The 23,562-nt window shown below is 47.1% G+C and overlaps 1 protein-coding gene across 11 annotated transcripts in view; it reads right to left on the reverse strand.

Annotated features, from left to right (window-relative positions):
* Rap1gap2 (RAP1 GTPase activating protein 2) overlaps positions 1 to 23,562 on the reverse strand; it is a 227,712-nt gene that overhangs the window by 39,990 nt on the left and 164,160 nt on the right. For 9 of the 11 annotated variants that reach the window (XM_015996156.3, XM_042282377.2, XM_042282379.2 and 6 more), the window contains 8 exons: positions 19,222 to 19,257; positions 15,628 to 15,672; positions 14,730 to 14,762; positions 14,164 to 14,376; positions 12,898 to 13,001; positions 3,457 to 3,535; positions 2,641 to 2,694; positions 328 to 411 (listed from right to left, as the gene is read on the reverse strand). In XM_015996156.3, coding sequence (XP_015851642.1) covers positions 328 to 411; positions 2,641 to 2,694; positions 3,457 to 3,535; positions 12,898 to 13,001; positions 14,164 to 14,376; positions 14,730 to 14,762; positions 15,628 to 15,672; positions 19,222 to 19,257 — 648 coding nt within the window. The remainder of the gene's footprint in view (positions 1 to 327; positions 412 to 2,640; positions 2,695 to 3,456; positions 3,536 to 12,897; positions 13,002 to 14,163; positions 14,377 to 14,729; positions 14,763 to 15,627; positions 15,673 to 19,221; positions 19,258 to 23,562) is intronic. The other 2 variants (XM_076542879.1, XM_076542876.1) reach the window with 1 other exon arrangement.

Here is a 23,562-nt window from a genome sequence, read left to right on the forward strand (position 1 = left end):
AGAGCACTTGCTGTTCTTGCAGAAGACCTGACTTTAGTTCCCAGCACCCACATCAAATGGATCCCATCTGCCTATAACTCCAGTCAGTTCCCAGGAACTCAACTCCCTTTTCTGGACCCCATGGGCACTGTACTCACGTGTGTATACACCCACACACAAACACACACACACACACACACACACACACATACATACTTAATTAAAAATAAAGCATATCTTAAAAAAGAAAAAAAGAGCCTAGTTCAGGACCCCTGCACTTGGGGTGGGAAAATAATGCAAAGTCATAAACAAGAGGCTATAGTGACCAACATGAACCATGGTGCTTACCTGCCTGGCTTTTTGATAAATAACTCCAAACTTGAAAGTGTTGTTGACATCATGCTCATCATAGGACACAATCATCTGAGAGGCCTGCAAAAATGTGGAAAGGGAAAAACAATCAAGATCGACGTCAACAGGAGGCAAGGAAAAAAATGAAAGACAGGCCAGCTTCACCAGAGAGTGGGTCCAGAGAGGAGACAGCCACACACACGCAGAAGAGGAGAAACAAAGAATCGGTCTGTGTCAGGATGCTGCTCCAATGCCCTCTCTAGCTTCCAGCACCTAGGCTTCCCCAGTAGTAGCTAAACCTCCCATTCTGATCCCATCCAGATGTGCCAGCCACAGCTGGGACATAAGGAATTCACTTTACCCCACAGTTTTATTTGTAGTATTAAAAAAAATAAAGCCAATCCCCTCCCCCAACAAATGGATCTCATCAAGGATGGCTCTGCTCTAATTCAAATCCTTTGCAGAAATGTAAGGTTGAGCACGTCACGGCTCCTACCCAGATGTCAACCCACAAAATGATCCAGCGAGACAAGGCACATACCACAGTGAGCACAGAGCGCTGTCGCTCTCATCATCACCCATGGAACCCTCAAGAAATATCAAAACTGAGCCGGTTTATGAGAAAGAGAAGATTACCTGAGTGCTACTGGAAAACCTCTACCACACCAAGGAGGGACTGGCCATGTGCTGTATAGAGGCAGAAACCTGGCTTGACTTGGCTGAAATGTGTGGCCCATGACAGGATGCCATTACGCTTTACCTCTGCAAAGGCCTCGGCTGTCTGAGAAAAGGGGTGCTCCTCAGCTCTCCCAGGGACGGCCCTGCTAGCCACCCTATAAGTTGCCCTCCATGGCTGCCTGTGTGAGTCAAAGGTGACAACAGCCACCCTGCAGGGGAAAGGCTGGCCATAGAGACCTTCCATGGAGCTCGTAACTCTGCACATGTGAAAATATAGACGCATCTCAGACAGATTCACATCTCAGCTGGACATCAGTCAGCCTTCAGACAGACCAGACCGCATGAGGTACCCCTGCTCTGCTGTTACCATCAGGCCACTCAGGCTTCCCAAGGCAGACCTACGAACAAGCCTCCTGGAGCCTCCTGACAGATGTGATTGCGACGAGGACCACCAAACCTGAGTTCAGCTCGGCCTTTTGGATGGGGTTTTACTGGGTATTAAACTGCACTCATTCAGCTTTGATTACAAAGGTAGGTCAATCTGAATGACAGGAAACATCGTTGGTGTCCACAGATGATAATACGACGATGACAAAGAGGCATCTGGGAGAAGTGTTCTATGCAGCTGAGGACTCCGCCGCCAGCTCATCCCCCACAGATACACAAGTGCTTCTAAGAGTGCTGTGCCCGGTCGTAGCCATTTAAGACGTGGTCGAGGGCGTTCTGGATGTCGAAGCAGGGTGAAGGTCTTGCTTCCCAACCAGAAATTTCATCTCACGGTTCCTGGTCGTCAGAGCTGAGACTTGGGGGATGGACTGAGCTGAGCCCAGCAAGCTCCAGCTGCAGATGCACGGAACACAGCAGAGGCCATATTGGAAGTGCGTCTCTGCTTCCATTTCCTCCCGGAGTCCCTGCTGGCCTCTGAAGCAGCTGTCAGTACACGGGGTCTTTTCCTACTGGCAATTTCAAGCCATTCTCCACTGTGGGTGATTTAAGCACTGTCATGCGGTAATTGCCGCTGACTGCATTTGTTGGTTTGTTTTGTTGTTATTGCTTCTCCCTGCACACATCCCCATACCAGAACCGGGGTCAAGATCAGGCCAGTCATAAGAGAGCCAATATCAGAGAATCACCAGTTTATTAACTAAGGCCAGCAAGGCTGAGAGGACCTCAGAGCGGCAGTAACATGGGCAACCAGCAGCCAAGGTTTGGATTCTTCCTTCTAGTGCGTTTCTGAGCTCTGCACCCCATACCTCCATGACGTCAGGGTGGATCGGACTGTCTTTCCAGGCACAAATAGAATCTGCCCTACTCCAAGCCTGGTCTCAGAGAAGTACAGCTGGGGGGAGGCAGAAACACTTCAAAGCTGCTACCCTCCCCTACCAGCCTTCACAGCAGGCCAAGGACCTACTCAGCTCTGCTGGAAGCCCAGGCATGACTGTGGGTGGTTCCCAGGGTACCAGTTTGTAGAGGGGTGAGTAAGAAAAGATGAAGACATAGAAGAGCATCATAGAGACCCCACGTGACCCCTCCATGATGCAAGGAACTCCCCCATGGAGCCCCAGATCTATAGATCCAGGCCAAGCTGGAGAGCTATGGACAACAGGCCCACAGGGACAGAAAGCTCCTCACCTTGGGGTACAGGACAGGATTGAATTTCAGTCCCACTGCATCATCACAGAAAGCCTGAGCAGGGAAAGAAACACACAGGTCAAGAACCATGTCTATAAAGCACACACAGGTTCCTCTGCCCACAGACATAAAGCATCGTGGGCGAACGAGGCACACGGGATTCAAATTCTGCTCCTCACTAATGTGGACCCAGGACAGTTTAGGGTCCTGGGGTTTCATGATAAAGAGGGGCAAAAAATGAAGTCTAGGAAACATTTCCATTCTGACTGGAAGACAGCACCAAAAAAGCCATCACTCCCCAACTCCCACAAAAGGCACAATTCTGCTGGTATTCCTGTATTCAGAGTGGATATAGTCTACGTACTCGGAGTGAGGGTCCCACTCAGCCCAGCCAACCGCCCTTCTGACTCCACTGACTCCATTCCCAAGTACCCAGTCACTCATACAGTGACATGAACCTTTGCCCCCTGACCATCCCTTCCTCAGAGTAGGACTGGACCAGGATCACCCTCAGCCCAGCCCCTACCCCTCAGTGAAAGCTCCCTAGCCTCTGAAGCACTAGCCATGGCCAGCCCTGCCTTCCTACTTCTCCTGTCTCCTGAGTGGAGTAGACTGTTCCACAAGCAGCTTGAGGGACCAGGAAGAGCTGGAGGGAGAAGAGAAGATGGAGGAAGCTGCTAAGCCACCTCACCCCATCTAGGCAAGCAAAATCCCCTCCCAGTTCCCAAAGGCAGAGCCTGCATCCCCTCCCCCCAACCCTAGAGCCAGCCCTGGGCTGACAGAATAAGCCACCTTCCCTTAATTTTTGTTTTTTACCTTGGCAATCTGAGGGACGCTGGGCAACTTGCTCAGTCCAGCCAAGGGGATCCGCTCATGGACCGTCTTCAGTTTGGACCTGTGTACAGAAAAGGGGGAGATGAAGGCACCCATGAAAACCAGCCAGTGGATAAAGTGGCTGAGGTCCCACAAGGCAGGGTCCTCGGTTTGCCTCCATCTCCCTGGAAACAGATCTGCCTCCCCAGCCAGCCTTGGGGATATGTTCACCACATTAAGATGAGAAAACTCCCCAAGGGTGGTAGATACTTAAAGATCACACCTGGGAAAATGCCTAATGCAATTAGCTGCTGTTTTCAAGGCCACCATTATTTTCTGGTTTGTGGGTTCTGTTTTTGTTTGTTTGTTTGTTTTGTTTTTTATTCTCCCAGAGAACTGGGCCCAACTTCTGGATATATTTAGATTTTGAAATGCAAATAAACCTTTATGAAAGATAATCTAATATTTGAAAATCTGGATTTACTCAAAATATAAATGGGATGGAATCTGCTTTAGAAAGGGATTCAACATATGACTCTAAATTTAGCCTGTTCCCTGATTCATTTAGCACATTATCAAAGCGCTGAATTTCACGGACCACTTTCTGCGCCTGCTTAGATTGTCACATGATTTTTAATTCGTTAACCTCGTGGGTTGTAACTCTGCTAAGCCATCTTTTCACTCCATGGGTGAAACTCCAAGTGTTTGTGGTGTATGGTTTTTAATCATAATTCTGCTGAATTTAATTGGTTGTTGTTTATTTAGATCACATCTATGCTCCAAAACAACGCTGGCTTTTTTTTTTTCTTCATGTACCTCCCTTGCCAAGTTTCCATAACAAGGTATTATTCCAACCAAGCAAAATTATTTCCTGTCTTCTGAAATAATGTGTGCGATACATGGATTTTTTTTTTTCCTTTTTTGGCTCACTAAAGGTTTGCTATAGTGTATGTGTGACATCTCTGGGCCAGCTATCCTTTATAAGAGGCCCCCTTACAGTTCTTTAGTGGTAAACACATAAGTTTTCCATGAGTCAATGTGGATAATTTAAATTTTTCCACCCAAGTGCCCACGACATGCATTGCTATGAAGTTGTTTTTATGACCTTGGGCTTCATTATTAGCAGCTTCGATCCTCCGGCATAGCAATAACCTTGGCTGGTTCATAGGCCAGTTGAGGCTAGACCCAGGCTCTCCCAACTCAGCTGCACCCGTCGCCTGCCTGCATCCTTCCTGCATTCTGTTCTTAGCTGAGGCTTGCCTACCGGACATAACCTTTCTTTTCACCTTTTCCCTGATGCTTCTACTTCTATTGCTCATCCTTTTCCTCTCCTTCTTTCTCTTTTCTGCCATTGTTTTCCTGGCTGATCAGCCTCCATGTCTATTCATTTAGTCTTTCTTCCTTTCCACAGACGCATCTGCAACTATGCATCTCTGTGTAAGCGCCACTTCAACCGCATCCCACACGCTTTGATAGGTAGTGTTTTTATTGCCATCTTGTTCTAAATATTTTGTCAGTTCTTCTGTGATTTCCTTTTCTGCCCACGAGTTGTTTAAAGGGGCCTTAGAAACAAAAAACTTTACAAATACAGGATTATTTTTCCCTTGAGTGTTTTATTGTTGGTTTATAAATTAGTGGTCATATTCAGGGAGCATAACCTATATGGTATTATCTTAAATTTCCTAACAATACACAGACCTTTTTAATTTTTTTCACACTCCATGTAGGCTCTAAAAGGATGTATTTTTTTTCTTTTGTTGAGAGCAAGGATACAAGATTGAATCTGTTTATTGCACTATTCAAATATTTTATAGGCCTCACAATTTTATTCTGTTCTAGCCATTGTTTTCTGAGAATGTTTATCATCAGGATTTCCACTAAACTGAGGTTTCTGTCTACTCCTCCCTAAAAATTCATCCGTTCTTGCTTTGAGACTTTTTGTTGTTGTTTTGTTTCCTTGCAGGGAACTGAACCTAGGACTTTGCACATGCTAAGCAAGGACTCTCCCTGGGAAGCTACATTCACAGCCCCAGTTCTTGCTTTTTATACCCAAGACTACCTTACCAGTCCACGTCCACGACCATTAGTCCTCAGTGGCCTGTCCTCTTTCCCTTTTTTCTAATATGTATTTTTTATGGATATTTGGCCTGTCTGTATGTCTGTGCACCACATGCATGCCTGTCCAGAAAAAGGTGTCAGATTCCTTTGAACTCAAGTGACAGATAGTTGTGAGCTGCCACGTGGTTGCTGGGAATCAAACCAGGGTCCTCTTAAGCGCTAAGCATCTCTCCGGCCTCCTGTCCTCTTTACTATGAAGTAGGCTAAGGCCTATGAGGGAACCCATCAAATGGCATCTTTGTCTATCTTGAAGAAATTCAAAGCAAAGTAACAAGGAAGAGTAAGGCAATGAGGGGCTGAAATCATTCCTTTGTTACTGATAAAGATCAAGCAAGAACACACAGCTCCGTGTGACCAGGAAACAAACCCAGACAAACTTCAGAAATTATCTACATTTCAGGTACTGTGAGGCAGGGGCAAGACCCCTCCTTTGGAGACCGCCCGGGAGAAAACTCCAAGAGGAAAGGGGAGAAGGAACATCGCTAAACATCAAGTTCTTGCTCCAGAACACAGCTCTCAGAAACAGGGAAGAGAACCAGGGGTGCTAAATGCAGTGTCCCATCGACGCAGTGGAAAACACTGGGAAGAAACAGTCCCAGGTGACAAAGGCCTGCACCTTTGTGCCTGGTGCTTTTTCAGTGAGATGCTGCACTGTCTGGTTTTAATATTGCTATGCCCGCTTTCTTAGTTATGGCCCCGCTGAGTCTTTATCCCTTCGCTCAGTCTAAACCTTTCCACGCCCTGTTATTTTCTTAATAATGTCTCCTATAGTGAAATGAAGCTGAACTCTTAATCAAATTGGATTTTCTAATATTTTAAAAGCCAGCGTAATCTGTAATATCTGGTGTAAACACTAACATGTTTGGAAATGGAGTCTGCCATTTTATATTTTCTGTGGGTTATTCTTTTCCTCCTCCTCTCCAGCATTCCACCGAATGAAGTCCTGGGTGTTTGTGTTTTCATTTGCTTGCACTGTTTTATTTTTCTTTTTATCCCTCCGTATCTTGCATCTCCCAATACACATGTTTGCGTTTTTCCCAGCAACCCCTGGAATGCTGTTGCATGCTTCATCCACTGACTTCTGCCCTCCTTTCAGCCTCGCTGTCTTTGTTGTAAACAAATGTAAATTCAATTTTCCTTCTCAACTTGGCAAAGAAAATCACTTCTTTTTCCCAGTCAGTATTTAAACTTGTCAACACTCCCCTTATTTCTTGTTACTTTTCTAATTGTATCTCTTCTCTGGGTTTTCTTGAAATATATATATATATCCTTCAGTAATTCTTCCAGGGACACTCTGAGAGACACACTGCACTATTATTTTTAATGTTTGAAAACAGTTTAGTTTTATCTTTAGTGATAGCTTCTCTGGCTATAGAACTGTAGGTTAGAATAGTTCTTCGCGTCCACTTTTACCGCACTTTAAAGATAGCATCCCAGTAGCCAACAACTATTATGACCCAAGGGAAATCTGCTCCCCATCCAGCTGTCAGCGCCTCAAAGACTGGCTTTCACCTCAAACAGCATTCATGACCTTAGTTTCAGCTTTGATTTCTGTCACTTCCCTTAAACGTGTCTACCAGGATTTTTGTTTTGAAATCATAATCCACGGTATGTTTGTGAGCTTTCTCCAGCCCCTACACACTCTCAGCTCTTACCCATGGGTAATTATTCCCTAGTGTGCCTAATCATTCCTCAAACTCCTGAGACGAATGCAGAGGCCCCCCCAGTCTGTTGTCCACATACCTTATCTTCTTTTTCTTACACTTAATCTCTTTATCTGCACTGAGTTCTGAATGGATTCCTTGGGACTGTCTCCCAGTTCACTCTTTGGAAAGACTAGATTTTATCCCATGTGTTAAATTTATGTCAAGAGCTATTTTTCATGCTGATAACTCTAATTGCTCTCTTTATATACCCACATGCTCCTGATTCAATTCTCTGAACAACAATTTCTGACCCGTTCGAGAGATGCTGTCCATTCATCTTTCTTTAAGGTCTTAAACAATGTGTTTAAGTCAATCTGAAAGCACAATATTATCTGCAGTTCATCACAGCAAATCCCTCTTCCATTGGTTGACATTTTAGCTGTCTCTCAATGCCAGTTTTTCCCATGTCTTTGGAACTTTCCACCCACTTTTCTCCATTCTCAGTACAAGCCACCTTGGTTTCTTTCCCATCATGGCTGCTGATCTGGACAGTCTGGGGGAGCCATTCACATTATACAGTCCATTGGCCTGGGTCATCACCTGTGCTCACCTGGCTCGGCTCAGCTCCACAGCCTCCTGACCCACCTTCCCGCTGTGGCTCTGCCTTCGCTACAAGCTGTTTCCCTCATTCTAGCCAGTCCAGTCTCCCTACCTACCTGGTCATGACATACTCCCTTCGGTAGCACCCCTATTACTCTGGAGATTTGAAAGAAAATCCAAACTTCCAAACATGATGCATGGTCTAGCTTTCCTCTACCTCTCTCGAACACTCTTTTGATCCTACACAGGCTCAGACACACGTCTCACGGGCTTTGAACCATTATCTGTAGCTATCATTTGCACCGCCCTGAGCAGCCTGTGAAGACCCATGTCCACAGGAAGGAGATAAGTAGGGCTGAGGGGAATAAGAATAATGAAAGCAGGTGCTGAAGGTGAAGTCGGTGGTAGAATGCTTGCCTAGCGTGCACAGACCACGGGGCTAATCCCCAGCACCCCAGCACATATTAAGTACCGATTAAGCAAACACTGAGTGAATAATGCATTTCTCACAATAACTATTCTTTACATTGCTAAATAATTCTTTCTTGACTATCATAAGTATGCTTTATAGTCTATGTGGATTTGAGGTTCTTCACTGCTTCTTTGCTTAAAACATTCTGTATTTATAAATACTGGACCCTATTTTTTTTCTTTTTCTTTTTTATGAATTGGCACTTCATTCATCTGTTGTTGGGTTGTTGTTTTTTTTGTTTGTTTTTTTTTTGTTTTTTTTTTTGAGGATCTTCTAAGCATTAACAAGTTAACTGAGAAGGCTCCCATAGTTTCCTACTTTCTTGAACAGTTTAAGTAACACAAATCTGTTCCTTTAAAGTTTAAAATATCTACCTGTAAGATCTTCTAGAGCCAGAAACATTTGGAGAGAGAATTCTCTGAGAACTTTTTTAGTGTATTCTACAGTTGTTGCTGCATTTGAGTTTTTACTCTCATCTTGAGTTAAACTTGGTCATGTATTCTTCCCTGGAAGGGCACCTGTTTCTAACAGCATTTTCAGTTGAATGGCTTATGTTAGATACGACATTCCTTAATAATTACTTAATCTCCCGATCTGTAACTATGTATCATTTTTAAGTTTTGTTTTTATTTTATGTGCCTGAGGTTTGCCTGCATGTATGAATGTGCACTATATGTGTGTAATGCCTAAAGAGCCAGAAGAGGGCGTTGGATCCCATTAGGCTAGAGTTATAGCTGTTTGCACGCCACCACATGGGTGCTGGAAATCCCAAATCTTCTGGAAGAGCAGCCAGTGTTCTTAACCACTGAGCCACCTCTCCAGCCCCGACAATGTATCTTTTATGCCTAATTGTGTTTCCTTTTATCAGTTTATGTATTTTTACACATATTATCTACATTTAAATATTTTGAATATTTTTATCTGTACACACATGTTTTATATATTTTATCTATGTGGGCTGTGAGATACAGTCTCATGTAACCCAGGCTGGTCTCCAACTCACTCTATAGACAAGAATAACCTTGAACTCCAGGTTTTCCTGACTCTACTCCCAAATGCTGGGACAACAAGTATGTACTACCATGCCTGGCTTCTTTGTCTCTACATTTGACTAGATAGTCATCTATATTGCTTTGTTTTCCCTGGCGGAAAATGCGATTTAATAACCAAGTCTTAAGTTCTTTTCATTCTAATTATTTTTTCCACATTAATATTTGTTCATCCTTCCCTCTTGCTTTCCTTAGATAATAGTGTTGATAATAATGAGGCCAGCTGTCATTATCAAGAAGCTATCATATGTGGAGCCCAGACTCACTAGGGCACGTAAGCACTCAATTACTTAATAATTTCCTCGTGCATAAGGGACCTGAAGCATTGAATGGTCACTAATAGCAATAGCAACTTGCAAATATCATTTTTTATTCAGCAACAAGCAGTAGATCTTCTTTTAATGAGGGCTTTGAATACAACTTACATTACAATATTACAAATGGCATTACTTTTCTTTTTATGTGTTTGGGAGTTTTGCTTGCATTTATGTCTGCCTATGCACCGTGAGCATGCTTGGTGTCCACAGAGGCCAGAAGAGGGTTTGGGGAGCCCTGGAACCGGAGTTACAGACAATTGTAAGCCACCATGTTAGAACTGAACTTGGGCCCTCTGGAAGAAAAGCCAGTACTCTTAACCACTAAGCCATATCAATCGCTAAATATCATTATTTATAGATATCCCATGACTTTGTGGCTTTGACTTCCTCTCTGGCATAAAAATTACCTAGAAAATTATTATGATTGTTTCTAAATGGCTAAGTGAACTATCAGAAGCATTACTTTGTTATGAATTTCTAGTTTTATTGTCAAAATTTAAGTGAATGCATCCAGCAGAGTGCTTGCGTTTTGAAAGCCATTTAGACTTACTCCCTGGTTCAAAAGCTGCTCAGGAGACCTGCTGTCAGAACTACTTACGAGACTTTTCAAATAGAAATGCCAAGCTACAAGCTAATTTAAAAATGAACAAGGCTTGTGAAGAGAGTTCACAGCAAAGAACTGTGGTGGTCCTTAAATACAGGAAGTGACGTCTGCGACCGGTGGGTATTCCCACGACACACCAAGGCTGCTGGCATGCTCATCACATGTTTTAGGCTGGAGAGCTGGCTACTGTAAATCTGGGACACCAAATTAAATAATCCAGAGGTCTAACACTGGGACGGGGATCACGGCCAGCGAGGGAATTTCATCCCTGCTTAAGTCCTTCTTTGTGTCCGGTGAAGCTGCTAAGCCACGGCGCCCGTTTCGCCTGCCTGGTTTCCAACTGCTCTGGCAATTAGTCCAGGGCCACGCTGCGACTGCCCAGTTCCCCGGCTGGTGTGCAGCTTCTCACTGCCGCCCTACCCGCTGGCTTCCTGTGGGAGAGCCACATTCCTGTTTCCTCGGTTCCTGGGGGTACTGGCTTCAAATGCTGTGGGCTTAGAACAAAAATAATTCTTTGGAGAAAGATATCTGGCTATTCATCCCTAAAGAGCTCCAGATTCTTCCTGAATCTCCTATCGGGACTCACTATGTAGCCCAGATCAGACTCAAACTTTTGGCGTATGATTACAGGCGTGAGCCACGAGGCCTGACTATAAACCTCCAATTATATGTATTCCACTCCATTGCTCTCCAGGAGTGGAAGACGAATCAAGCTTCAACTCAACGTCACCTACATTTTGGTCCTAACTGTCCCACGGGTTACAACTTTTTTAAAAATTATATGTCTATATGTGTGTACACACATATATGTATATCATATATGTGTGTGTGTGCGTGTGTCAAAGCATGTGCTGTGTTCCCTGACACCCATCCCTAGCTTTTGTCCATGGTAACCATTTCAGCTAAGATATATGGGACTTAATAATAGAAAATAGAGATTTAGGGAGTCAGGCAAGGTGGTGTGCACCTTAAATCTCAACACTCAGGAGGCTGAGGCAGGAGGATTATGAGTTGAAAGCTAGTCTTGACTACACAGTGAGTTCCAGGCCAGCCTGGGCTACAGACCCTGCTTCCAAAAAAATGTCAGGAAAGAAAGAAAAACTAAAAGGTCCTTATGATCAGCTGTCATCTCACAGACATCTCATGTTGTCTTGGTCTGGGTTTGATTAAGAAAGAAAGGTTTCCAGCAGAGGCTCATCTAAGCGGAGATCCTACTTAGAGACAGGGACCCAGGAACCACCCACTCGGGAAACCGTTTAACGGACTCTGCCATGCCTTGCAAATACTGTGTCTACCCAGAAAAACACTTGCAAAGACAATGGCTTCCCTTCCAAATAAGAAGTAAACTGGGTCCCGCTCAGTTGGCAAAGCACAGGCCTCACCAGTACAGCCCCTGAAGCTCATCCCCCAGCATCACCAAGATGCAAACCAAAGCTGGACACATGCTGACAACTTCCTCAACACCTGCTCCCAAAGCATGGTTATATCCATTGTTCTGTGCTCCCATATTGAAAGCTGAAAATTTGGACAGAAAAAAAAAAGTCATTCCTGGGGCTGGGGAGATGGCCCAGTCTGTAAAGGACTTGCCACTCAAACAATATAGACTTGACCTCAGTTCCCAGCACCCACATAAAAAGGCAAGCATGATGGTGTATGCCTATGATACTAGTGTCGGGGAAGCAGAGGCAGGAGGATCCCTGTGGCTTACAAGTCAGCTAGTCTCGATGAATTGGTGAGCTCCAGATTCAATGAAACCCTGTCTCTAAAACTAAGCTGTCAAGAAATACAGGAAGATATCCAACACCAACCACTGGCTAACATGTGCACACCCATACACAACACACAGACAGAAAAGAAAGCTGTTCTTCCTATCCTCAAACACCTTATCGTATTTCCAATTACACTCAACACAGTTCTCCCTGACTCCACCACATCTGACCCCCACCAGGGACAGAGATAAACCCATGGATTTATTCGGGTCCCTGTAGCATCCTATGCAAATGACTAGAATAACACGTGTGACATTTATTAAAATTCTGTTTCTCTCTTGTGAGACTGTAAGCCTCTGGGGAACAGGGACCAAGTCTCAGTCATGATTGTCCCCAGCACCCATCACAGTTTCTCGTTCGAGGGTACTTAGCAAACCATGCTAGTTGAACCAAAGAGAAACCAGTTCAAGTTCTCTTGCTTGAGGAGGTCATGATTCAGAGAGAGGGACCCTGACGTCAGTGTTCCTGCTGAGGACATCACTCCAGCTCAAGGACCTCAGCACACACAACCGTCCCTAACTAGGTGGCTAACAGGGTAGCATTCTGACCATCTCTCCCAGAACATGGGACTGTGTCCCACCTTGATGAGCCACACTGAGCCATCCCTACTTCGTCCTCCATCTCCTCAGAGTCACTGTTCCAGAAGTTCTGGCTTAAGTGACCTTGAAGCTCAGACAGCTGGCAGGAACACATGGTCACACTGCCTGGCAATACCATATACAGCCCCAGGATTCCAGCAGCTCGGCCCCTCCTCCTGTGCAACCGGATCAGACTAGTCAGTCTGGTATTTCTGCCCTCCCCCCCCCCATCTTCCTTAATACCGGCTCTGCCTGGGAGAGGCGTGGTGTCCACCGGTGTAGCAGCCCCACCTGAGGATGATCCGAAGGTACTCAATGCCCTCAGCTTCCTCGCATTTGATGGACAGGATCAAGTTCCCCAGGCTGCTGCCAGTACAGTAAAAGTTCAGATGATCCTAGAAACAGAAATCAGGTATGAGCCTCCAGACATGGACCCCATATAACCTCCTTCCACCAGGAGGGAGAAGCCCACAAAAAGGAGGAAGAGAAGGACACTACTGCTCCAACAGTGGTGATGGTGATGGTGAAGATGATGATGATGAGGAGGAGGAGGAGGAGGAAGAGGAGGAGGAGGAAGAGGAGGAGGAGAGTGGTGGTAATGGTGATAGGGATGATACTAATTGGTGCCAACCACCAAGTCCTCAGGATGTGCCAGGCACCACCCCACAGCCTTCGTACCTATTATCATCCTCTTGAATCCTGACCACAGCTTTGTGTAGGAGATGATGTCACCATCCCCATTCCAATCACACAACCAGCGGCTGACAGAGCCAGGCTCAACTCCTCCTCTGGCTTGACTCTCAAGTTCAGGTCCTTCACCACCTGAAGCTGAGTTCACTTTCTCACTCAGGGGACAAACCCTGACCACCCCAAAACACAGAAGAAGGCTAGGAGGAACCCAAGCAGAATGGCAGTCTCTCTTCATAAGGTGTGGCTCTCCCTGGCTTCCTGGAGCCCACCTCCCAGGCCCATCCAGTTAACAATGAGCCCATGGAAGTTGCACTTAACACTCCCAAAGATTCAGGGAGGTCTGTACAGACTCTTTCCGGTGACGCTGAAAAGACATCTTAGGCCAGAGACTTCCAGAGCTTCCCTTGGGACTTTGGGGAATATATCAAGACAAAAACGTATTTGAGGAAATGTAACTTGGCCATTGTTAAAGAATCATTCTCACAGCACTCAGGGGACCATCCTGAAGGAGCCTAAGAGATGGGGGCTGTGCACATGTAAACAGAGCCATCCAAGTAGGGAGGGCGTATTTTTGAGCAGTATAACTTGAGCAGTTAAAACCCTATCCCATCCTCCTGCACCCCCAACACTATCCATTTCATCACCTCATAAAACACTTGCTGGAGGCGGTCCCCAAAAGGACTCCTCACAGGGACTCCATGTCACTCCTAAGACTCTCAGTAAGACAGGGGCGGGCAGTGTGGAGCACAGCACCAAGAAAGAGAAGAGGCAGAGAAGCCAGAGGAGCCCTGGAACCATCCCCAGAGGCATGGTCCCATGCCACCATCCCCGAGGCAGAGTCCACTGTAGGAGAGTCCCCGGGCTCACCTTGCCCAGGAAGTGTCTGCGGTAGGCCCTGGCTTCACCCCTGCACTCAAGCTTGTAGCCGAACGTGTTGGGGCTCAGGCTGTCCTCTTCCTCCTCCTCATAAACGCTGCTGCCCAGTGACGTTGGAGTACCCACGTTCTCTGGGTCCTCAATCCAGTAGCCCCCAAACTGGGGCAGGATGATCAGGGGGTATGGGCCTCCCTTCTCCACAACCTGGGGACAAAGGGGAGTTCTTGCCTGAAGCCTGCCCTGAACTGTCATGGAGAGGGACCCCACCCACCTCTGAACTGTTCCCAAGAGGGAGGCCTTGTATCTGAGGCCAAGGGCAGGAACGTAATGCCCCATGGCATCTCTAGCTTCACAGGGACCCCAGGTTTTACAAAAACTATCTGAGACACCCCCCCCCGAAGTTAAACCTCAGAAAAGCCTCAGACACAAAAATAAGAAGGGGCATCAGGCCCTAAAGTCTTAGGCCCAGGATTCTTTCCCATGTGGGGCTGAAAAGGGCCATGATCTCCTCAGGAAGGAGACCCAGAGCAGGCTGTAGTGTGGCCAAGAGTTCCTACCTCTTCGATGCTGGGGTACGGGATATAGTCATCCTGCAAGACAAAGCACAGGGCACTGCCATTAGTTCCACAAGTGGCCAGAACAGTCTACCTACTGTTTCCATGTTCCTCGCCCAGGTCTAGTGAAGGGATGTGTTAGGGGGACCTCGTAGGATTCTCCAGGGCTTCAAGGAAGCAGAGTCGTGGAGCCTTCTAGAGGCAACCCTAAGGACTCAGCATCCCATGCCATTGAACTCACCTCCAAATCAATAGACCTGAATGCAAACCCAGCCAACCAAAGACACAGCACACAATAGGGATGCCCTGGTCACCCCCAATGACATTACTTTGTCATCCTAGGGGTCTAAGACAGAAAGAGAGCTGGGCAGCTGGGCAAGTTGGCACACACCTGTAACCCCAGCACTCTGGAGGTAAAAGTAGGAGGATCAAGAGACTGAGGTCATCCTTGACTACATAACAAGTTTGAGGCCAACTAGGATTAAAAAGAAAAAAGAGATTCCTATTCTCTCCCTGTCCCTCTCCCCCATCCCCTTCAAGTGACTGGGCCTTGGAAACAGAACCTGAAGCTAAGATCTGGTGGCCCGTCAGAGTCCTGAATCCAACAACCCTCAACACTGTGTAGGTGCACAGAGAGAACAGGCCTCCAATCCTTGGGTCTCACTTGAGAGTCTCCATCCAGCCTGCTTGGAAACAGCCTTAAGACACTGAGCCAAGGTCCCTTTGCCACCCATTAGACATAAGTCTAACAAGAGTGCAGTCCTTAATTGGCTCCTGGTGAAAAGCAGAGTTGATGGACACGCAACGTGAGTTCAACACGTTCACTGATCCTCCTGCCCTCTTCCTACATTGGCCCCTCACTGGGTCCCACTGGCCACTCTACCTCAACTGCCTATCCCACCTTGTTCTTCTGGGGTCCTGGCCTCTGCTCTTCAAGCTTGATCCCCTGTGGAAACAAGGAAGAGAGGATCTACGTAAGCCGAGGTCACCGTACATGGTTAGGAGCCTCTGGTAGGCACTGGAGCCTCTCACCTCCCACACCTGGCAGCTGTCAGTCCCAACACCAACCCCAGACGAGGTTGCAGGGTGGCCAGTTAAGAGTTTGTATAGACTTGAGCCAGACCACCTGCGTTCAAATCCCAGCACTGACACTTCCTAGCCTGGTGACCTGGAACACAGATTCTTCTGCATGACTCCTGTTCTCATCTATAAAGTGGGGACAATGACAGTGCCTTCCACTCCGCAGTGCAGGTTAAAGGCTGGGAACGGGTTATGTATTTTAGGCACTGATGGTGTACAGTAAATGGTGTGGGCAACGTTAGTGTAGGTGGGTAGTATTATCTCTGTGCTCAAATACCTTCCTGAAGGCCACAGGGCCGTGGGTGGGAAAGATGAGTGCCCACATCTGCAGGTGTCAGAGCCAGCGTATTGGTCCTCCTGCCTTCTAGCTCCACCTTTTCCTGGAGGAAGGGTGTTTGGATGACAGGCAGGAGGCACGGTCCTCGCTCTGCCAGGCGCTTCCTATTTGTAACCCAGGGAGTCTCCCTAGCTGCATTTGTAGAATGAGGATCTGACCTCAAGTCACCATCTGCATTTTCCAGCTTCAGTAACCAAGGCTGGATTAAAGGGCTTTGCCTGTGGTTGTTGGGAATTCACTTCCGGGAGCAGCCTCTGGTCCGGCAGCCTCAGTCGGGTTCTGACTTAACTGGACTGTGCATGCGGGAAGGAAATGCAAGGCTTTCCCAAGACTGAGTGCATCGGGTGAGAGCATGAGCTGGGGACATCTGGGAGATGCAGTCCCCCTAGGGAGTCAGAAGCGGGGCCCTGACTGGTCACCATCTTAGCAAGGCCCTAACCCTCCAGAGGGAGCGCCACCATGGCTTCTTTTGAAGGCGGAACACCTTTTCATCAGTGAGGAGACTGGGGCCCCAGAGGCAGCTGTGTGCCCAAGGACACTAAGCTAGTGAGTGACAGGAGTCGTATTTGAAGCTGGGTATATAACCACACACCCTGATCCCTGGACAGCAGGTCGCCTGCTAACTAGGTGGATTTTGATGCCGTTTCTCTGGACTGCTGGACTGAGTCATCCCACAGCATTGTTCAGGAGGGCGTGGGAAGGCCCCTCCCACTGACAGGTGCTTCTCACACACCCGCAGACAACAGCCTGGGTGGCCCTGTAGACCCTGTCCAGGTTGGCACACCGGGTGGGTGGGGGAGTGAAGTCAGGAGTTTGTTTTGTTTGTCCCGCATTAGTCATCCCTGTCTGGGAACAGTCCCCAGGGCAGGAGGGCAAACCTCCCCCCGAGCCTCACTGCCACTCCACTCCTTCCCTCCCTGGGAGCCCCATCCACAGCCAGGCCCTCCCTCCCCCAAGCATCACCCGCCGCAGCGGGTACTATCCTTATGTTCTCTTCTCCCTGCCCCCAAGAAACAATGGAAGTTCAGAGAGAGAAATGACTTGATCAAGGACATCAGGTTCAGACCTGAATCTGGACTGGGAGACTCCAAAGCCTCCTTGACTTCAAATTCCTAGACTTAGGCTGGAATCCAGGGTCTTGGATCCTAGTTTCAGGGCTTCAGAACTAGCAAAATGGCCCAGCCATGTAACTTCTCCAAGACTCCATCTCCACGATGGTAAGATGAAGAGAGATGAGGCCCACGCCTGAGGGCGGAATCCAGCCACACGGCAGCATTCCCTCTCTGCCAACTGCCTACATGTAAGCTCCATCCAGGCAGTTGCTGGAAACTGAGTCCCCTAGGGCCAGTGCCCAGGGCACCCATGGGTAAGTCTTGCACATGACAACTTTGCCTCCCACCATTTCTACCGAGGTGAGGCTGGCCAGCCACGCTGGGCATCGCTGTCTTTGAGATAACGAGAGATTGAAAACAAGCCCCCCACCCTAGAGAGGTTCCCAGTGTAGCTGGGAAGACAAACCCAGCAGCCTCGCCAAACGGAGCAGTTCACGAGTCCACAGTGCCGGGTTCTGTGGGAGGAGGCAAGGACTTCAGCTGCAGGTGAGGGTGGGCGGGCTGAGAGAGCAACCACAGCCCCCCGTGGAGTGAGCCACCAATCCCTCCCAGGGAGCTGAGATCTCACTGGGTAGCGGGGAGACTCCTCCACTTTGCTCTGCTGTCGAGCGCTTAATGATACCCTGTCCGCTACTCTGCGGTGCGTAGCTTGTTTCCGCAGCTAGATTATGAGTTCCCCTAAGTGAGTAGAAAATGAGTTTGCGGTCCACACACTGCCGGGTGCAGAGGAGAATTTATCCCGTGGTGATGGCACAACTACTAACCACTACTCTCCTTCCCTTCTGCGCTCTCTGCTCCACATCACAGGACCCCGCTGGACCCTTCCTCTGCCCCTCCTCCCAGGACGTCCAGCCTCTTATTTCAAACCTTCCTCCTGAAATAAAAATATTTTAAAAAAGAAGAGAAAGTAAAGCAGGCTCTTCCTCCTCTAGAGTAGCAACGGGCATCATTCTTTTCAGCACTCATGCTGAGTGCTCTCCCCTGTGAGGTGGGGGGCCGGAGAGCCGTGAGATGTGCAGTTCTGAAAGCCTCATAAGAATAAAACAGCCCCTGTGGACCTGGGATCCCAGAGAAGCGCTTGGCATATGTACACCATTACCAACCCCTCCATCACTGCCCTGTCAGCTGAGCCCAGAGCTCAGCTGATAACCAGTGTGGACAACGGAACAGCTCTTACCTGTGAGCCCTAATCTGGAGTGGGGGAACACTGGTTCCAGGACACATGGATACAAACACGCCTGACCACTCAGATCCCTATGTTCTATGGCACAGTGTCTGCAGAGAACCTGCATACATCCCGCTGTGTCCTTCAAGCCCCCTCTAGGTGACTTACCATCCCTAACACAATGCAAACATGGGGGAAATGGTGTTGCTGCCTTGTCCAGGGAGGAAGGGCAAAGGTAAGGTCTGTGTGTGTTCAGTACACCCGCCAGCCCCCCAGTGTCGGCATCCATGGTTGCTTTAACCCACAGAGGGGAGCTGTAGAGGTGGACTTGATTACGAAGGGCCCTCAGATGCACTTCACACATTGACTTCACGGGGCGCCCTCCAGGCATTTACACATAGGATCTCATTTCACCCCCAACAGTGTCAGTGGGTATTCTCACTCTTACTTGGTTTTGGTGACTTGGAAATGACAAGCCTGTTGTGTAGTAAGTGGCAGATACAGGGTCTGAACTCAGATCTGCATCTCTGCCTCCCCGACTCCATGAAACTCTCCTCTAGATGGGACTTGCTTTTCCAGGGTTCCTTTCAACTCTTTCTAGAATCAACAGCTCTTCTGAGCCTTCCCCACATCCCAAGGCTTATGATATACTGGTCTGGCCCTCCATGTCCCAAGGCAGGAATCTACCCAGCAAAGTGGCCTTAGTTGTTGGAGCTGAGAGTCCTCTCCCTCCAAGGCACCTCCCGGTATTGAGACCATCCACACCTGAGGTTGGGCTGCTGACCCCTGTGGAATGCTCACCTGCATTTTCTCCAGCATCTCGAAGAACTCTGCAGACTGAAAGACATAAGTGGGGAGGGGTTAGGAGGAAGGGCTGCTGAGAATGCCTCCCACTCATCAGCCCTCTGGAAACTGAGCCCCAGCATTCCTTCCCCAGGGACAAGACTCATTTGGGTCAAGAGAGAAGCTAATGTGATTTCTGCCTTTGCAGGCCTGCAGGGCCAGAACACTCCAGGCAATCAAAGAAGAAATAAAACAGGCCCTGGCTAATGATCAGTCCTAGAGAGTGCAGGCCCTTGCAAGAAGGAGGTTATGTGGTTCCCTAGAGAAAATCCAAGTCTCCCAAAATGCCTGGGAAGACTCAGCCTCCAGCAGGATTGGCGTCTGGGATGTTTCCAGCCAACAGCAGGGCCAACATGGCCAGCATTCCTAGTTTCTGCCATTTGCGACACCACAGCCTTTTCTGTCTCCTATAAAACCTCACTCAAGACCTGACAGAGAGCCAGGAAACACACAGCTGTTTGAGCCTGATGTGGCCCTGCGGCCCCGGCCCCTGAGGCATGGCTTTGAGACCTAGAGTAAGTTGATGAAGCAAAGCTCAAAACCTACTGGACTGGGCCTCCAGGTCCGAGGATGAATTATTGTTAAAGGTTCCAACAACCCCTTCCCAGACCTTTCACCTACTTTGTTATCACCTGTGTAAGCTTACAAGGAACAAGGAAGCTGATGAGATTGTTAAAGGAACACAGGAGTCCCTAGAAGTCCCCCACTCACCACGCCAACACCACTGCCCACATCTGAACCCTGGCATCTGTGAGGCAATGAGTGCCCAGAGCAGACAGTCCCCAGATGAGAAAGATGATGGGGGAGAACACACACATCCTCATCACTCCTTCATGCACTGATACAGCCACCCAACACTCTCCCGGCTCTGCAGGCATCGGCGAGCTAGCTAGAGCAGCCTGCGGCCCCACTGCCCTTGGAATCCTTCAGAAGGGAACCACCAATGGGAAAGACATCTGGGGAGTCACCTAGAGAGACTCGCTCCTGCTTCAGGTGCCAATCATCTGTCAGACTAAAGCAGGCCTCCTAAAGAGGCAGAAAGCCTGCAACCTATAGTAATTTAGGAGATGCATTCTGGAACCTAACATATTAATGTACAAGAGTAGGTCTGAGGCACCCACACCCAACACCCATGACCAGAGTAGCCACCAAACATCCAGACTCCAAGCCCGGCCTTTCTACTCTCTTTAGGTACAAGCCACACACTATTCTTTTAACTCCAGTCCAGGACACTGGGACTGCCAGACAGAGGGCTTACACAAATCAATAAAGATAGGGGAGAAGACAACAGAAAGAGCCAGTGTTTGTTTAAATAGACTCCTGACCCAGCAGCTACACCCAAGAAAAAAATCCATATCCTAACACATGTACACTGTGCCAAGCACTCATAAAAATAGTTGTCACTGCATTGATTATAACAGTAAAAAACAAAAACAACTTCAATGCTAATCTATTAAAAAAAATGGCTAGACTAAGATACATCCATAGACTAAAAATGCAAATACCATATACAACTGTATGCCAATAAAATTAAATAACTTACATGAAATGGACAGATTCACAGGAAACCACAAACTACAAAAACTGACTCAGAAAGAAACAGAAAGTCTAAAAAAAAGTGTAACAAATATTGATTTAAAAATTACCCACAAAGAAAGGCCCAGGGCCAGATGGCTTCAACTGTACATTCTACCAAATATTTAAATAAGAATGAATACTAATCATCATGATCTCTGTGAAAATACAGCTCCCAGACTAGGAGACTTTGTTTGCAAGCCATGTGTCTGATAAGGGATTGTACATAGAATATGTAAAGAACACAAGCCATCCAATAATAAAATACGGCAAACAGCTCCATTTAAAAACAGCACATGAAGCCGGGCGGTGGTGGCGCACGCCTTTAATCCCAGCACTCAGGAGGCAGAGGCAGGCGGATCTCTGTGAGTTTGAGGCCAGCCTGGGCTACCAAATGAGTCCCAGGAAAGGCGCAAAACTACACAGAGAAACCCTGTCTTGAAAAATCAAAAAAAAAAAAATCCAGCACATGAGTGGCTGGAGAAATGGCTGTGCAGGTAAAGGGCTTTCTGTGCACGTGTGAGGACCAGATGTCGGGTCCCCAGAACCCACCTAAAACCCAGCGAGAGTAGAAACCTACCAGTAATCCTGGGGCACAGGAGGCAGAGACAGGGAATCCTCGAAGCCAGCTAGACTAGTTGAGTCACAAGCTCTGAGCCTTCAATGAGAGACCCTTCCTCTATACAGAAAGTGGAGAGCAATTAAGAAAGATACCAGACATCGGCCTTGGGCCTCCACAGGCGTGTGTAGACATATGTTAACACGGATGTGCACCATATATACAAAAAACACAAATACATACCACATACATATATTCAAGAAAGCAAATGTTTGTAGAGACATACCCTACCCTGAGAAGAGACACGGATGGACAGGAAATACAGGAGAAGACACTCTGCATCATTAACCATCCCGAAATGGAGCAAAACCACAAAGAGACTCCACTCACATTGCTCAGGTGGCCACAACTGAAAAATGGGGAATGAAAAATCTGGGAGGAATAGGGGAAGGATCGGGGGCAAATATGATCAAAATATATTGTAGGACATTCTCAAAGAATTAAACTTTTTTTAAAGTTTTTCAAGAGGGTTTCTCTGTGTAACCCTGGCTGTCCTGAAATTCACTCTGTAGACCAGGCTGACCTCCAACTCAGAAATTCTCCTGCCTCTGCCTCCTGAGCACTGAGACTAAAGATGTACACCACCACTGCCTGGCAAGAATTAATTATCTTTAGAAAGAACGACAGAAGAGAAACATTGGGGTCCTGTGTTCTGTGGGCAGGATGTAAAATAGCACACGCACTATGGACCATAGCTTTCAGTCCCTTAAAAAAATCAAACACAGAGCCAAGAAAGGTGGCACACACCTCTAAACCCAGCACTCAGGAGGCAAAGGCAGGAGGATCTCTGTGAGTGAAAGGTCAGTGGGGTCTGCGGGCAAGTCCCGGGCCAGCCAGGACTATGCAGTAAAACCATGTTGCAAGCAAAAAATTAATATATGAAAATACCTATTTTCAATTAAAAAAAAAGAAAAATTAAACACAGAGATGCTACCTGACTTGAAATTCTATTCCAATGTGTACACCCAAAAAAACTGAAAACAGGTACTCAAATGTTTGTACACAAGTGTACACAGCAGCATTTTTCACATTTGCCAAAAGGTTAAAAACTCCAAATGTCCACCTGAAGAATGAGTAAACAAAATGTGACACATAGATACAATGGGGTAATATTCAGTCATAAAAAGGAAAGAAGTATTGATCGGTGATATCATATAGATGAACCTTGAAAAATTACAGGTACGTGCAAAAACATAAACACAAAAAGCTTCACAGTAGATGACTCAATCTGTGAGTTTAGTGTCCAGAACACAAGTGTCTGCACAGACAGACAGTGGGTTCCAGTTGCTGCTGAAGGAGGAAGGGCCGGAAGACTAGAGGATGACAGACAAGACACTGTGTTTCTCTCCGAATGATGAAAGCCTTCTATCATTCACTGTGGCAATGGCCACACAACTCTGTGGATACACCAAAAACATGAAGTTGTACACTCTAAATGGGTGGGCTTAGGGCATGTGGATTTTCTCAGTAGAGATATTCTTAATCTCTACACAACATTTCAAAAAGAAAGAAACAGTTTACACTGTTTGGGTAAGACATTCTCCCAGATGCATTAAGTTGTGGGGGAAAGCAAATTAAGGGACACAACATTGAATATTGTCTCATTTTTATATTTAAAAAATAAAAGAACCTATATGCATGCATAGAAAGCGAACTACCTCAAGCTATGGAAAAGTAATCATATTGAGAAGGGCAGATGGCGGCCACTCTCCTTTCACATTTGGGCTGCTTCGCACAGCAGAACCACATCACTTCTATAAATCATTTCTGCCAGGAAAACAGAAAGATGCACAGAGACCATAAAGCATCCACTAAAGGAGAAACAGAAACTGACCACAGAGCAGAGGGACGAATGCCTGGCTTCCTAGTCTTTAAGGAACAGATCCGATGAACAGTAAGGCAACACTGTTCATCTATCACGTTGGCCAGTGTTGGCAAGGCTATGGGGTGGTGGACACAGGATCCATAGGGGTGCACGTAACTGGGGTGATCTTTCTATGGGACAATTTTGTGCTCAGTGTCCAAAGTTTCAAAAAATGTTCCCATGCTTTTTGGTTCAGTAAAGCTGCTCTAGGGAACCGACCTTAAAAGTTGATATAAGCAAC

This window comes from Peromyscus maniculatus, chromosome 8 (genome assembly GCF_049852395.1).
Source record: "Peromyscus maniculatus bairdii isolate BWxNUB_F1_BW_parent chromosome 8, HU_Pman_BW_mat_3.1, whole genome shotgun sequence".
Taxonomy (NCBI): domain Eukaryota; kingdom Metazoa; phylum Chordata; class Mammalia; order Rodentia; family Cricetidae; genus Peromyscus; species Peromyscus maniculatus.